Source organism: Pelophylax lessonae, assembly GCF_965119305.1.
Source record: "Pelophylax lessonae genome assembly, chromosome: 10".
In the NCBI taxonomy this organism is placed as follows: domain Eukaryota; kingdom Metazoa; phylum Chordata; class Amphibia; order Anura; family Ranidae; genus Pelophylax; species Pelophylax lessonae.
This window is the reverse complement of record NC_138777.1, coordinates 20,880,839-20,898,458: the sequence shown is the minus strand read 5'-3', so window position 1 is coordinate 20,898,458 and position 17,620 is coordinate 20,880,839. Positions and strand designations below refer to the sequence as shown.

General features: G+C 47.7%; 1 protein-coding gene across 1 annotated transcript in view; it reads right to left on the bottom strand.

Annotated features, from left to right (window-relative positions):
* SLC67A1 (solute carrier family 67 member 1) overlaps window positions 1–17,620 on the bottom strand; it is a 114,835-nt gene that overhangs the window by 58,231 nt on the left and 38,984 nt on the right. Inside the window, exon 4 of the mRNA XM_082269921.1 lies at window positions 17,202–17,334. Within this exon, the coding sequence (XP_082126047.1) occupies window positions 17,202–17,334 (133 nt within the window). The remainder of the gene's footprint in view (window positions 1–17,201; window positions 17,335–17,620) is intronic.

Genomic DNA, 17,620 nt, shown 5'->3' with positions numbered 1-17,620 from the left:
AGCCCATGGGCCGCATTTGCACCTCCATCCCTCTGTATGCAGCCCACCCTACGCTGGGCACTTTACAAAGAGATAGGTGGAAGCTGGGCGCTGGGACTCTTCCTATGTTACAGCATTCAGCACTGAAATGAAGCCAGTACTGCCAAGCAGAGGGATCTCAGCCCAACGTATAGTCCCAGCCCAATATTGGGATCTGGTGGTAACTAAACACTGAGTTTGGGTAAATACCACCTGCCACTGACCACTAATGTTGGGTGTGGTGAGGTGGAGGTTAACAGCAATGCCACTGACCTCAAACATGGAGTTATTACGGAGGACACTGACTCCAGTGTAGGGGGTTATCATTGCAGTCAATGACACCAATCCTGGGGGTGACTACTGAGGCCATGGACACTAATGTTGGTGACTAATATTGTGGCCACTGACAACCAATGTGGAGGTCTTAAGGAGGTCAGTGGCAACAACTTTGTGGGTTATTAGTCCCTGACACCAATGCTGGGGGTTATTACTGCATCCACTGGCACCAATGCTGGGGGTCATTATTGTGGCCACTGACCCCATTGCCGGGGGTTATCATTGCAGTCACTGACACCAATGCTGAGACCTATTACTGCAGTCATTGTTTCCAGTGCTGGTGGTTATTATTGTCGACACTGACACCAATGCTGTGGATTATCATTGCAGTCACTTACTCAAATGCTGGGGGTCATTCTTGTGGCCACTCACACCAATGCTAGGGCTTATGGATGCAGTCAGTTATACCATTGATGGGGGTTAATATTACATCCACTGGCACCAATGGTGGGGGTCATTATTGTGACCACTGACACCAGTGCTGAGGATTATCATTGCAGTCACTCACATCAATGCTGGGGGTCATTCCTGTTGCCATTGACACCAATGCTGGGTGGTATTATTGCAGCACCTGATATCAATGCTGGGGGTTATTATTGTGGCTACTGACACTAATGCTGGGGGTTATTATTGTGGCTAATGACACTAATGCTGGGGGTTATTATTGTGGCTACTGACACTAATGCTGGGGGTTATTATTATGCCTACTGACAACAATGCTGGGTGTTAATATTGTGGCTACTGACACCAATGCTGGGGTTATTATTGCAGTCACTGACACCAATGCAGGCGGTTATCATTTCAGACAGTGATTCCAATGATGGGGGTTATTATTGCAGTTAGTGATACCAATGCTGGGGGTTACCATTGCAGTCAGTGATACCAATGCTGGGGGTTATTATTATAGTCAGTGATACCAATGCTGAGGGTTATCATTGCAGTCAGTGATACCAATGCTGGGGGTTATTATTGCAGTTAGTGATACCAATGCTGGGGGTTATTATTGCAGTTAGTGATACCAATGCTGGGGGTTATCATTGCAGTCAGTGATACCAATGCTGGGGGTTATTATTGTGGTCACTAACACCAATTCTGGGGGTTAATATTGTCGCAATTGACACCAATCCTGGTAGCCAATAATGTCTAAACCGCTGGCAACAAAAGTGAGTACACCCCTAAATGGAAATGTCCAAATTGGGCCCAAAGTGTTAATATTTTGTGTGGCCACCATTATTTTCCAGCACTGCCTTAACCCTCTTGGGCATGGAGTTCACCAGAGCTTCACAGGTTGCCACTGGAGTCCTCTTCCACTCCTCCATGACGACATCATGGAGCTGGTGGATGTTAGAGACCTTGCGCTCCTCCACCTTCCGTTTGAGGATGCCCCACAGATGCTCAATAGGGTTTAGGTCTGGAGACATGATTGGCCAGTCCATCACCTTTACCCTCAGCTTCTTTAGCAAGGCAGTGGTCCTCTTGGAGGTGTGTTTGGGGTCGTTGTCATGTTGGAATACTGCCCTGCGGCCCAGTCTCTGAAGGGAGAGGATCATGCTCTGCTTCAGTATGTCACAGTACATGTTGGCATTCATGGTTCCCTCAATGAACTGTAGCTCCCCAGTGCCGGCAGCACTCATGCAGCCCCAGACCATGACACTCCCACCACCATGCTGGACTGTAGGCAATACACACTTGTCTTTGTACTCCTCACCTGGTTGCCACCACACACGCTTGGCACCATCTGAACCAAATAAGTTTATCTTTATGTGATCATTATTGCATCATTAAAAATAATATATATATATATATATATATATATATATATATATATATATATATATATATATATATATATATAATGATGCAATAATGATCACAGAGCTACATTATTTGTCTCTTTTATATCTGCCTAGAGTCTGGATTTTGCTCAGGATAGAAGGGTCCTGGCTCAGCCAATCACATCCCTGCGCCCGTAGTCGATGTATCTTGATATACAGTATGCCTCCTACGTTGCACATCAAAACACAAGCGGCATGAAAGGAAACCACTCGGAGAACAAAGAGACCCTCATGCGGCAAATCCCGGGTCAGACCTGCATCAGCCCCACAGAAAACGTCTCTGTTCTATAAAACGCCCCCATTATGTATAGGGAAATTCCACAGCGCTATGGAACAGCTGTCACTATACATTTGTTTTACTGGGCCAAACAATATACTATAGACTGGCCTCGGGCAAACCAGAGAGCTCCAGCTGTCAGAGATCCACAAGTCCCAGCATGCCCGCAGTTCTGATACACAATCTGTCTCTTACTTTCTACCATATGGCCAGATCAGGATATTTATACCTAAAAGCGTATGAACATTTAATATTAAATGGACCTATCAGACATATATTTTCATGCTGAGTAACACTTTCAGATTACCTCTCATAGTACTCCTCCTGTATTTTCTCTCTAGAAGGACGGCACCTTCTTTGTTCAGGCATTATCCGTGGTCACCATCTACTGCCTGGACTGTGACACAGACTCAGAGGACACACAATCATGTAAATCCTGGTGCAGCCCCTGCACAACGCCAGGACAAATTCATCCAGCGCCCAGGGCAAATATGCCAAACTGCGCCCCCCCCCCTCCTTACCTTAGGGTTGGGCCAGGGTGCCCCCATCCCTGCAATAACCCATTGCGCGCAGGGCAGTCGTCCCTCTTGCCCACCCCTTGTCCTGGCCCTGCCCCTGCCCCTGCAGCAGCCAGTGACTTGATATGATACAATATTGCTATCTGATCATTGGGGGAGAAGAAAAATACCTTCTCCTGCCTGCAGCAAACTGATGGCATCATCCCAGCCTAGGTAAAGTCACTGAGCTGGAGCTTGAGGATGGCTTTGATATTATGAAAGATGGCGCTTTTCTTTGTATACTATTGGTGAATATTTGGATAAGCCATAAGCTTTTTCATGCAAATTTGCAAAGTTACTGAAAGATTTACTTTAAGGCTGTGTGGTTCACACTATTGCGATTTGAATGCCGGTTTCCAACTGGCATGTCAGGAGATTATGACCGACTCTCTATGGAGCCGCTTCATTAGGGCCGGCCCTACCATGGGTCCTGCTGGGTCCATTGGACCCAGGCGGCACTTTGAGAATGGCAGCAAATTGAGGCCCAAGATTTTTTTGTGTGTCATCAGTTTGTGGCACATTATGGGCGGCATTTTCCTATCTCACACTGCCACCCGTAGTGCAAACTGATGGGTTTGAGGAGGCGGAGCGTCTCCTCCAGGGAACCTCCCTCGCGTGACCGTGGTGTGCGCAATGACGTCAGACATCAGCGCACTCCATGTAATGCAGGGCAGGCTGGATCTTCTAGGGCGGTGGACGCAGCAGACACAGGAGTGACAGGAGGACTGAGGACTGACAGCGGGTGATTGGTGGACTGGTCCGGTGGTGAGGTATGGAAGAAAGTAACAGTACAGTAAACCCCCGCTCCATCGCGGTTCAGTTTTTGCGGTCCCGGTATATTGCGTTTTTTTTTTAATGTTATTTTACTATATAAATCATTAAAAATGAAATATTTTTGTGTTTTTCATAGCTCTTGCTCTGTCTCTCAGTATCTTTTATGTGTTTAAATGAGTTTCTATTGTTTTAAAAGTGTGTTTAAAGACCTTAAAATGCTTTTACACGTACAGTGACAGTAAAATAATCATGCCTACAATTCATTTCAATAGGGTTTTTCTATTTTGCGGAATTTCACTTTTCGCGGCTGGGTCCGGAACGTAACCCCCGCAATGGAGGGGGGTTTACTGTATATAAAAAAAATGTCAAAATTTTATATTTACTAAAGTTATTACTGTTTTTTTTTTTTGTCCCTATAGCCCACAGCCCCTTAACCTCCCCCATAAAGCAGTCCCTTAACCCCCCCCCCCCCCACAATGCAGCCTCTTAACCCCACCCCCCCCCCATCCCCAACACACACAATGCAGCCCCTAAAAAAAATATGCATACAGACAAGGTGCTGTTGTATGTAAATCTGACTTTTAGTTTTAATTCCCATGATATAAAATAATGGATGTGGGGGCCTTTTGTTGGGCGTGTTTTTTTTTTTTTTTTTTGTGGGGGGGGGGGGGGCAGAATTTCATTCTTGGACCCAGGACACATAATGTCTTGGGCCAGTCCTGCACTTCACATCACTCCGGAGCGGTTTCCGGTGCAAATTGCACAGGGGTCCTGTGCGTTTTCTGGTCCATTTTAGGTCTGAATTTAGCCATAAATCGGACCTGAAACGGTGATCAGGGACGCACCGGACCTCTGCTGTGAGCCGCTCCGTGCCCGTAAATGAGGGGGAAAATATAAACCTTCTATAGGTAAGCTTGCATGCTTATGTTAGGATTATACTGTATATTCAGAATCGTGCATATTCCCCAAAATCTGGTTTAAACCACTTCAGTCCCAGAAGGTTTTACCCCCCCCCTTCATTAACCAGGCCATTTTGTGCAATACGGCACTGCGTTACTTTAACAGACAATTGCGCGGTCGTGCGATGCTGTACCCAAATAAAATTGATGTTCTTTTTTCCCCACAAATAGAGCTTTCTTTCGGTGGTATTTGATAACCTCTGCGATTTTTATTTTTTGTGCTATAAACAAAAAAAAGCGACAATTTTGAAAAAAAAAAACACAAAACAATATGTTTTACTTTCTGCTATAAAACTTTTCCCAATAAAAAAACGAAAGAAAAAAAAAAAATCTGATTTCTTCATCAATTTAGGTCAATATGTATTTTGCTACATGTTTTTTGGTAAAAAAAAAAAATCCCAATGAGCGTATATTGATTGGTTTGCGCAAAAGTTTTTGCGTCTACAAACTATGGGATAGAGTTATGGAATTTGAATTTATTTTGTTTATTTATTTATTTATTTTAACAGTTCTGGCGACGATCAGCAATTTTAAGCGGGACTGCGACATTGCGGCAGGCAAATCTGACACTAAGGTATTTAATCCTCTCTGCACTACGATTGCACTGCAAGTGCACTTGGGAATGCAGTTGCTGTAGATCTCAGGGGGACACGCAAGGAATAGAAAAAGAGCATTTTTGCTTGCACATGACTGGATGATAGAAATCGGCAGAGCTTCCCCTCATTTCAGATCTACAGCGACTGCACTTCCAAGTGCACTTACAGTGCACTTGTAGTGCACAGTGGAGTAAATCACCCCCCATGACACTTTTTTGGGGACCGGTAACACCAATACAGTGATCAGTGCTAAAAATATGCACTGTCACTGTACTAACGACACTGGCAGGGAAGGGGTTAACATCAGGGGCAAAAGGGTTAAATGTATTCCCTGGGAGTGCTTGCTAACTGTGTGGGGGAGGTGCTCTGACTGGGGGAAGACAGAGATTCATGTTCCAGCTTAGCAGAAACACGAGATCTCCATCTTCCCCTCTGACAGCAATCTGCCTTGTTTACATAGGAAGACCGCCGTCCTGCCTCTCTCGGGAACGATCGGCAGGTGCCGGCGAACATTAGGTCTGTTGGACCCGCTGATTGGCTCCCACTGTGTCCAATCACAGCAGAAAACAGATCGCCGGCAGCGCACATGGGTACCCCAGACCCGGAACAAAAAAATGACGTACAGGTAAGGGATTTCGCACTGAAGGACCGCCCTGCCCCAGTACATGTATGTGGAGCGGTCCAGAAGCGGAGAGAGAAGAGATCCTGTTGCCAGACCATTCATTTTAACAACGATCTTTGCATAAGATTGGATGTTCGTTTAAAGAGGATCTCCGGGCACCTGTCAAAAAAAACTTTTAAAAACGTTTTTAAAAAACAGCCACTCACCTGTCAAACGGTCCAGTGGTGAGCTCACCGCAGTCGTCTTCATCCTCCGTCCTCCCTCATCTCAGCATCTTGACTATGGGCACCCGGCTGTGACACCTTGCGGCTTCATAGCCTGGTGCCCACTGCGCATGCGCGAGTCATATCCTGACTGGTGGATTCAGTCTTCTGTCAGTGTCCCAGAAGACTGCAGGGGGGAGGAGAACTGCGGTGCTTAAACGGAAGTGGGGGCAAGTACCTGTGAAAATCGTGTGCCCGCTACCCCCCTGCTCCTCAAAAGTGCAAGAGGAGCGGAGGACGAGTCCTTTTGGGCGGAGTTCCCTTTAAATATACTGTACTGTTCTTTCCATGTTTTTTTTTTAGCTGTGATTTGTGTTTTGTTTTTGTGCTATGCTTTTTTTTTTTTTGTCAAATTTGTTGTTGGACAGATTTAAAAACGCAAAGAGCGGCAAAAACGCACTACATGCTTTACTGCAGCTTCTCCATGGAAGTCTATTGAACCAAAAATATTTTGTTTTGCACTGAAAAAAGTCCCTGACCCTTTCCAAAAACGCGAAGGCACAAAAATGCATTGATGTGAGCGTGTTCCATAGAAACCCATGTTAAAATGTCCTGCATTTCTGCAAAAAGCATGAAAAAAACTCCTCTTTTGGGAGTTACTAACAATGGTCTGCTGTATTTACAACAGCAGACCGTCGTTCTCTCTCCACGGGGAGCGATTGCGGGTGCCCGGCGGCAACCGCGGCCACTGACCTCGTGTGTCAGCTTCCCCGCTGGCTAATGGGGGCGCGCGCATGGCTCCGGCGATGCGCGCCCCCAGGAGCGCTCCTGCGAACAGCTGTACAGGTACGGTGGTTCGCGCAGCCGAGCCAGCCTGCCGTAGTATATCTGCGGTGGGCAGTTGGCAAGTAGTTAACTGCCAATGATAAATAAAGAGATAAATGAAGATGATTTGGTAAATGAGTCTCAGAGTCAGTTTTCAGTACATAATACAGAATAGCGCAGTGTGGGTAGACGGGCCGAGTTACATTCTTCCTCAGTGACATAAGCCAATATGCGTTCTGTCCTAGGAGAAAGAAAATGTGAGCTTGTGGGCCTCCGAATAATAACTTCTCTCATGGCCACTCGTGAATTAATATACCATCCACAATGCCGGTCTGTTGACTCTAAATAAAGTATCAAAACAAGATGCAGCCTGCAAAGCCGGGCTGATTGTAAAGTCATAGGACAGAAAGAAGGAAACCGCTGAATACGGGTATGAAATACATGGTGTGGCCAAAGGTGGACACTTCTCCAAATGATGGAGCTCAGGTGAATCCATCATAGGCTCCGGTGAACCCCTTAACACTGGACCTTTTTTTATTAAAGCGGAGTTCCACCCAAAAGTGGAAGCTCCGCTTATCTGACCCCTCCCTCCACATTTGGCACCTTTAAAGCGGTTGTAAACCCGAAAAAAAAAAAAAACCTGCAAGACAAAGCCATAACGAGCTAGTATGCATCGCAACCTTAGAGCGAAGCCCCGACACGGACCCCCGGACATCGCTGCGGGCGCCGCCATGATCCCTCGGCGTCTCTTCCGGGTTCGGCGGCTCCGGCGCTGTGATTGGCCGGTGACGCGATGACTTTCCGGCAAGCTGCCGGCTAGGAAAACTGTAGGTCCCCCCGGACCTTCAGAGCGCACGCGCCGTTCGCGTGAGCGGCTGCATGCACTGCAAATATCTCCTAAACCGTGCCGGTTTAGGAGATATTAATTATACCTACAGGTAAGCCTTATTGTAGGCTTACCTGTAGGTAAAAGTGTCAAAAAGCGGGATACTACCGCTTTAAGGAGGGTGGGTCCCTGTTTTTGACCATGTATCTGTCCCCACTTCCGAAAGATTGTGCCGCAACGGGATCACTGGGAAGTACGACCCCCCCCCCCTCCTCCTTACCCCACCGCCGGGCCATTCAGAAAGCGCAGCGTGCTTCGTGCATGCACAGCAGGGAACCGGCTGTGAAGCCGCAAGGCTTCACTGCAAGTTTTCCTTACAGACAATGGCAGTGGCAGCGGCAGCAGCCGAGAGCAACATCAGCTGGGGCGCCGACATCTCTGGATTCCAGGACAGGTAAGTGTCCTAATACTGTATTAAAAGTCAGCAGCTGAATGAGTATGGGGTACATTGTACTCAGTGGCGGCTGGTGCCCCATGGGCCGGAGGGGGGCGTCAGACGGACCACACCATACCCCCCCCCCCCCATCACCGGCTCACTTACATTAATGAGCGCTGACATGAGAAATAGAACAAGTGGACACAATGTGTTACCTGAATTGATTTCCGGGATGCCCTGGAACACTCTCAGGAATTGGTGGAATCCTGCCTGGCCTCATTAGAAGCCTCCCATCAGCTTCATCTCCGGCGACGGCTTCCCCTGGCAGCGACGGCGGCTGCTTCCCCGGCGTCTCCTCCCTCCTCCTCGGCCAATAGCATGGCCTCTCCTTTTGGCCTATCGGGAAACGGGTCTCATGACCCGCTTCCTGATTGGCCAGGAGGAGGATCCGTGTGACAATAGCGAAGCCCACCCTTTTTTTTAGATTGTGAGAGCCTCTGGCTCTAATCACATGGCTAAAAAAAAAAAAAATCCCCATTGAACTCCATGCGTCTGGCGCCCTGCTTGTAGATTAGGGGGCCGGACGTATTGATAGGGGGGGGGGCGCCCAGTATGCACCAGCCGCCACTGATTGTACCCCTACCCATTCACCCCAAAAAAGGCAACATTGTGTAAATAACAAGAGATGGTTTTGAGAAGTCCTTTATTAAAAATCTTCCTCCAATCTTCTCCCTCAGGTCTTCTTCCTCCGGTCTTCTCCCTCAGGTCTTCTTTCTCCGGTCTTCTCCCTCAGGTCTTCTTCCTCGGGTCTTCTTCCTCGGGTCTTCTCCCTCAGGTCTTCTCCCTCAGGTCTTCTCCCTCCGGTCTTCTCCCTCAGGTCTTCTCCCTCAGGTCTTCTCCCTCAGGTCTTCTCCCTCAGGTCTTCTTCCTCCGGTCTTCTCCCTCAGGTCTTCTTCCTCAGATCTTCTCCCTCAGGTCTTCTTCCTCCGGTCTTCTCCCTCAGGTCTTCTCCCTCCAGTCTTCTCTGTCGCCGACCCAGTCCTCCTCCAACAATGTCTCTCATGATTATGCCAGCTCTGCTCTTTGCAGGCTCTTATGTAGCCATGGGGCATGGCTACCCGGTGACACCTGGAGACCCCCCCTTGTGTCGTCACATGATGAGCTTAGGTGACCTCAGGAAGGAGGCCTAGATGTCTAGATGTGTTCCTGCCACCCAGAGGATCCATAGAGAGCAGCAGCACCCTTTGACTTGTCTAATTATCATCAATACAGCTGGAGGGCTATACTAAATTTTTGATCAGCGCATCTGGTAGGTTTTATTTTTTTGTGTGTATTTTTTATCAGGGAGTAGATGGTGACCGTGGATGATGCCTGAACAAAGATGGCTTTATACTTATGGAGAGAAAAGAAGATGAAGACATTGCCAGGGGGAGTACTGTGATCTCTATGGGAGGTAGTAAATACCTTGAAAGTGTAACAGTGCATGTACATAACATCACCGATATATCCGGTTTTAGGTCAGGTTAAAGATCTGAGTGATTTTATCAATCAGAAGAAACATCAAACTGACTGAAGAGTTTCCTGCCACTGAAATATGCCAGAAATGTGTGCAATGTTTGTCTCCAGGAGAGCCGGTAAACAAATCCAATCTCCAGGAGGAAAAGATGTGATAAAAAGGCGTGAAGACAAAACTTCCCTTCTGATTCACCGATAGGCGTCCTACCAGGAGGAGAGGGACTTGTGTGTTCTGTCACCCGTTTCCAAAGAGACAAAAGTTTCTATCTCAGAATTTCTCATCTACAGTCTATGCGAGTAATGCCATCATATCGCACACATTGTTACATAATGACATTACATTTTATTATAGCAGTGGCCTTACAGCAGCCATAGCATAGCAGACCATGCAGCTACTATGGGGCCTGGGAGTGGAAAGGAGTCCCTCTAGAGGGGATGTTAGCACTTTACGCAGAGACAATCTGTGTGCATGTGAAGATAACACATACTTTATCCTTCACTGTATTCTTACTGTGGACCTTCAGTGCCGGTTCACATATATGCGATACGGGAACCCTGAGGTTAAACATTAAACTCGCAGGCAGTTCACACCGCCATATGCAAATCGCTGGGGGTGTCGATACAAAGTTAATGACACCCCCCAGATCAGTTTGCATATCGTAGTGCGAACTGTCAGTTCGGACAGGAATCAGATTGCATAGGTGTGAACACCCAGGGCCGCTGATAGGGGGGGACCACCAGCCCTCTTGTAGGGGGCCCGAGCACACAGGGGGGCCCACACAGAGAGGGGGATTAGTGATGGACAACAAATACAGAAATCTTCCTCCAGCACCTGAATCTGATCTGTCCCCCTCCCTGCTATCAGCTTTTATCTGTCGTCCCTCACTAATCCCGCTCCCTGTGTGGGCCCCCCCTCCCAGCACTTATCTCTGCTCAGGAGTTTATTTGTAAATTGTAACTTTGTTTCTCTCTGCCCAGCCTGTATATTTTTCTCATCTCATCTTCTTTTTTATTTAACATAGTTTTTTTTTAGATTTAGCAGGGATTATGCGAGTTATGTTATATTTGTGTCTGATAATAGTCATTTTGTTGTAATTTTAGCTAAATATATCTTTAATATTTTCTTGGGGGGCCCTGCCAGGTAGTCTGTACGGGGCCCCGCGATTTCTAACAGCAGCCCTGTGAACACCCATGCGAACTGATTCTGGTGAGGACCCAAAAAAAAGGTCCTGTGCAAGTTTGGTCCGAATGTGATGCAAATTCAGCCATACAATCTATATGACTGAATTTGCATCGCACAGATATGGCATGTGATTTGAAGAGCAGTGCGCTCCGAATCACATGTGATGTCTGTCATCGCACATATGTGAACCGATGTTCCGTTAAAAAACCCTACCCGTGAAAATTCCCTACCCTTGTCACTTCCGGTTAGGGTACGTTAGCCATCAGCTGAGCCGCTTCCCAGTGCGCATGCACGCACAGTAAATGATCTCGGCTTCCGTGGAAAAAACCCTACCCTCCTTCCCAGTCCTTAAAGCGGTGGCTACCCTACCCTCGTTCCCCGGCGGGTCCGGAAAAATAACAAAGTGACTCCTAATGGAAGAAAATGTATATATATTAATCAAAATGGAATGATAAAAAAATATATTTATATATGTTAAATTTTCCTCCATTAGCAGACACTTTTACATTTTCCTCGACCCGCCGGGGAACGAGGGTAGGGTATTTCCACGGGAAGCCGACATCATTTGCTAGCCCAATGCTTTAAGCACTGGGAACGAGGGTAGGGTTATTTCACGGGAAGCCATTGTTAAAAAAAACCCTACCCCGTGAAAATTCCCTACCCTGGCCACTTCCGGTGTGAGCCGATCATTTACTGCCTGAGCATGCGCACTGGGAAGCGGCTCAGCTGATTCATGACATACGTGCACAGGAAATGATGAGGGTAGGGAATTTTCACGGGGTGGGGTTTTTTAACGTTACACCGGAACTAAATCTCCTTAACCGCTTAAAGTGATTGTAAAGGTTCATTTTTTTTTTTTTGTGTAACATAGCAAACATGTTATACTTACCTGCTTTGTGCAAGGGATTTGCAAAGAGCAGCCCTGATCCTCCTCTTCTGGGGTGCCCCGGAGTCGCTCCTGGCTAATCCTCTTCATCGGGTTCCCCCACGGAGATGCGCCTGCATCTATTGACACAGACAGCAGGACTCAGCCCCTGGCTTCCGTGTCACTGGATTTGATTGACAGCAGCAGGAGCCAATGGCTCCGGCTGCTATCAATCTATCCAATGAGGACCCGAGACAGCGGCTGGAGCCGCTGGGCTCGTGCTCGTCACTGGAACAATTGGGTTCAGGTAAGAATAAGGAGGGTCTGGGGGGCAGCTGCAACACCAAAGGTTTTTTACCTTAATGCATTGAATGTGCCGCCTGACACACGCATCAGCTTCCCCACTGCCTCTGGTCTGCCTCTGATGCCCTGTCCCTATGGTGTGCCCCAACTGCACTGTCCCTCTGGTCTGCCCCTGATGCCCTGTCCCTCTGGTCTGCCCCTGATGCCCTGTCCCTCTGGTCTGCCCCCGGTGCCCTGTCCCTCTGGTCTGCCCCCGGTGCCCTGTCCCTCTGGTCTGCCCCCGGTGCTCTGTCCCTCTGGTCTGCCCCCGATGCCCTGTCCCTCTGGTCTGCCCCCGGTGCCCTGTCCCTCTGGTCTGCCCCCGGTGCTCTGTCCCTCTGGTCTGCCCCCGGTGCCCTGTCCCTCTGGTCTGCCCCCGGTGCCCTGTCCCTCTGGTCTGCCCCCGGTGCCCTGTCCCTCTGGTCTGCCCCCGGTGCCCTGTCCCTCTGGTCTGCCCCCGGTGCTCTGTCCCTCTGGTCTGCCCCCGGTGCCCTGTCCCTCTGGTCTGCCCCCGGTGCCCTGTCCCTCTGGTCTGCCCCCGATGCTCTGTCCCTCTGGTCTGCCCCCGGTGCCCTGTCCCTCTGGTCTGCCCCCGGTGCCCTGTCCCTCTGGTTTGCCTCCGGTGCCCTGTCCCTCTGGTCTGCCCCCGGTGCCCTGTCCCTCTGGTTTGTCTTTGGCAGCCTGTTCCTCTTTGCTTTCTCTGATCAGCATTGCCACCCCACTGAAGGAAGTAGATCCATCTTTCTACTGGCAACATCAAAGCCTAGTAAAACGATTACAGGGACCATTCGGATAACATACAGTGTAAATGCTATCCTATTACTAATGTTTTCCTTCGACATGGGTGGCTCAGTCTAATATACCCGGGCCTATTTTTTGTCCCAGTCCAGGCCTGAATGGAACTATTTTCAGGGATGCAGAGAACACCTGTGTATCCCCGTATGAATAAAGGCGGCCCCTCACACAAGGGTACACTGTATTATGTCTGCGTAGAAGAGACCCAATGGAGATTCCACTGCTCTTGGTTTCTATGCGGCTGCTTTGCTGGTTTATTTCTGCTTTGTATTTAAGGTGTCAATGGGAAGAAATATCTGTGGAATGCGGCAGTTGCTGAGCCGAACTTCAATCAGCTGAGAGGTGGATTGGAGATCAATTTCTCGGTGGGAAACAGCTGGCCAATGAGCGAGGTATTTTACCTTTATGGACATCCTGTCACTGGGCAGATTCAACCATTACCTCAGAACCGTCAGCTGTTCCCACCTCAGGCCTCTCACCAGTTACCTCAGAAATGTCAAACCTGTTCTACGGCCCGCCATACATTCTCCTTTTTTTTTTTCTTTGCTTGTGGCGGTCAAACCTTATGTGGTAATGTCACCCAATTTAAGTTTTTTGGGATTGTAGCGCACCCTCGTAAAGGCCGCAAGTGACTGGGATCCCCAGGGGAGGACTGGGCCAGGGGGGCAATTGCCCCCTGGGTCGCTCTGATGCTCCGTAAAAAGGCTGCACCGCTTCTGCCACAGAAATGCCTAAAGGATTCCTGGTGAAGAGAAGTAAAATGTTCCTGCCACTGACCTACTGAGTGCGGTATGAAGACAAGGACAGAGCGCAGTCCTCTCCCCCCAGCATTGATGGTGTAAACTGTGTCTGAGCAGAGGATAGTTCCATGCCCCACTGGAGATGCTTCTCCCCAGGCAAGCCCCGACCGAGCTGTCCCAGCTCTACCCAAACACCCCTTGCTGGCCAGGTCGGGAACCCGGATCCAGTTGGTAAGTAAAGAGTATCTGGAGCAGGGCTTCAGCTTGGAATGGGGGTCAGGAGGAGGACGGGAAGAAGGAGAGAGGGAGGTGGGTCAAGTTGCTGCACCACGGGCCTCTGGTTTGTACTTGCCCCCTGGGCCGAAAGTTGCCAGTCTGCTCCTGGGGATCCTCACCTTGCACAGCCAGGTACACTAAATTTTTAGTCACCTCAGAGTCAGAGAACAGTCCATGACTTTGTTTTTTTTTTTTTTTTTATTGAGGGATTGGAACTTGGATTGGGATTAGAAATGATGGGATGCTTACTTGACTTCAAACAACTTCAGGGACACTTTTCCTTTATACAGTCATACAGTTAGTTCCATATACAATATATTTGGACACAGGCACAATTTTGTTTATTTTCCAGGTATTTACCAAAACATTTTCAAGCTATAGATATATAATGGATATGGGCTGAAAGTGCACAGTCTCAGGTTTAATTTGAGGGTATGTACAGCCAAATCAAAGGAAGGGATTAGGAATTACAGCTCTTAAGAATAGCCACCCCCCCTTTTTCAAGGGACCAAAGGGTGTGGGCTACTTCTTAGTTTTCTCATCAGTTAAGCAGGTAAAAGTTCTGGAGTTGATTCTAAGTGTGGTATTTGCATTTGGAATCTATTGCTGTGAACCCACATCATCCGTTCAAAGGAGCTGTTCATGCAAGTGAAACAGGCCGTTGTAAGGCTTCAAAAACGAAACAAATCCATCAGAGAGATAGCAGCAACATTAGGGGTGGCCAAATCAACAGTTTGGTACATTCTGAGGAAAGAAGAACGCACTGGTGAGCTCAGCAACATAAAAAGGCCTGGATGTCCACGGAAGATAACAGTGGTGGATGATCGCAGGATCCTCTCTATGGTAAAGAAAAACCCATTCACAACATCCAGACAAGTGAAGGACACTGTCCAGGAGGTGGGCGGATCTTTATCAAAGTCTACATTCAAGTGAAGACTTCAGGAGAGCAAATACAGAGGGTTCACCACAAGGTGCAAACCATTCATAAGCCTGAAGAATAGAAAAGCCAGATTAGACGTTGCCAAAGAACATCTAAAAGAAGCCAGACCAGTTCTGGAAAAGCATTCTTTGGGCGGATGAAACTAAGATTATTCTGTACCAGAATGACGGGAAAAAAAAAAGTGTGAATAAGGCTTGGAACAGCTCATGATCCAAAGCACACAAAGCCTCCTTTAAAACATGGTGGAGGCAGTGTGATGGCATAGGCATGCATGGCTTCCAGTGGCACTGGGTCATTGGTGTTTATTGGTGATGTGGCAGAAGACAGAAGCAGCCGGATGAATTCTACAGTGTTTAGAGATATACTGTCAGCCCAGATTCAGCCAAATACAGCAAAGTTGATTGGACGGCAATTCACAGTACAGATGAATAATGATCCAAAACACACTGCAAAAGCAACCCAGGAGCTTTTGAAGGAATAGAAGTAGAATATTCTGCAATGGCCGAGTAAATCACCTGATCTCAACCCAATTGAGCATGCCTTTCACTTTCTGGAGGCAAAACTTAAGGCAGAAAGACCCACAAACAAAGAACAACTGAAGACAGCTGCAGTTAGAGCCTGGCAAAGGAAAAGGAGGAAACCCAGTCTTTGGTAATGTCCATGGGTTCCAGACTTCATACAGTCATTGCCAGTAAAGGATTCTCAACAAAATATTAAAAAATAACATTTTATTTATGAGTATTTAGGAGAATGTGTATAAAATGGTTGCAGTTCCTAAAATTTGTACTTGATATTTATGTTAAACCCTTTGAATTAAAGCTGAAAGTTTGCACTTCAAATTAATTTGGATTGTTTCATTTTAATTTTATTCTGGTGGCATACAGAGCCAAAAGTATGAAAATTGTGCCTGTGTCCAAATATATATATGGACTTGACTGTATGTACACTCCTCTTCTTAGTCCAGTTGCAGACACTTGATTGCAGATGTCACCCTGTAGTGATTTTTGCAGCAAAGGCCCATTACAGGCAGAGACTGGCAGCCCCTATACTTGGAGAACAGATAGGGTGTCGCAGCTCACACTTTCCCAGTACTTCCTCTCTTTGGTCACTGCTCCCAGCACCAGCTCTTCAGGCACTGCCAGCCCACCCGTCTGCAGCTGCAGCTGCCCCTTTCTCTAGCTCTCCTGGCTAACTCCTTCATACAGTCCTACCACACTGACACTCCTGCTATCCTCTCTCCTTGCTCCCATGACCCCAGGAAGGGGTTCCTCGGTGTGTTGTTGGAGATCCTTCCAGCACCAGAGCCCCAGGCCCAAGGTCACCCTCCTGCCCAAAATATGGGGCACCCTCAAGGACCACCGACAGCCTCCTGAACACTACATCTCCATCTCCACCCAACTGCCACTGCTGGCATGACTCATATCTATTTATGAGGTGGCCTGCCCCCTGCCAGCCCATTTGCTGGAGATTGGTCAGGGTCCTCATAAATATGCATGACAGCCCCTCCTAACTTCCACCCACTACATCTAGAACCTTCTCTAATGTTCCAGAAAACATGGGGAGGCACCAGAAGAGCTGTCCGACGAGTCATCCAGTCTCCCTGAGTCATCCAACCCTGACCCAGATTCAGGCCAGGCCTGGTTCTCAGCCAAACCAATTTGCCTACAATAGCAACTAACTATGTACACTAGCTAGAAGGTGCTGCAGAATGTTCATTTGATTTTCTAATGGCTAGTGAGGTCAAGTCGACATTGTAATTGGCTGTAGTGACAAGAAATTTTGAGGGAGCAGGATGTGAAATTTTCCTTGAATGAACAAAATTCTAACTGTGAATGTGGTCTTCGGGAGAAAATCATACATATTGTAATGAAACCTGTTTAACCGCTTGCTGACCGACGCACATACAGTATACATATGGACTGGTTGTACCAGCATCATGTCTGCAGTTGCGGTGAACACAGAGGAGATGGAGAAACATCTGTTCCCCCATCTCCTCTGTGACAAAAGAAGCCACAAGTAACAATGATTTTAGAGCTGTCATTCCCCGGCTATTACAACCAGGGAAGCAGCTTACCAAGCACAATCTATGCTTGATTAGCAGCTTTGGAGAGCAGGGAAGATATCATAGTTCTAATAGACCCCTGATATCTTCATAAAGAGGACCTGTCATCTGTCCAAAGCTATCACAAGCGGGTTTGTTCGATATTTAATATAGTTAGGTTTAAAACAATCGAGATTTTTATATTGTACATGAGACAAGTTTTCTTCAATTCTATCTCACCCGAATGTGGTGGCAATGTATCCTCCAAGCGAGGATCCAATGATCATCCCTACTCCAAAGCAGAGTCCGAGTTTTCCCAGTGAGCCAGCGCGTTCCTCAGCCGTCGTCAGGTCAGTGATGATCATCTGAGCTCCTGAGAAAGAGCAAAAAAACAAAAACTTTATTATATTCTGAGAATGAAGTTAGAAGTGTTGGTAAAGTGCTGGACCCAAAACAGGAGGTATCAGAATTTAGATCAAAATTTTAGAGGCAGGTCTGTGTAAGCCGGGATATCCTTGGGGGTCCTCAAAAATGTGTAATGAATTTGTAAATTATGGTAACGTGAGTTCAGTACATCTTTATCGAATGTGCCAACGCGTTTCAGGGGCTCAACACTCCCCCCCATCAGGGCTTAGATGTTGACAGTAAATATAGAGAAT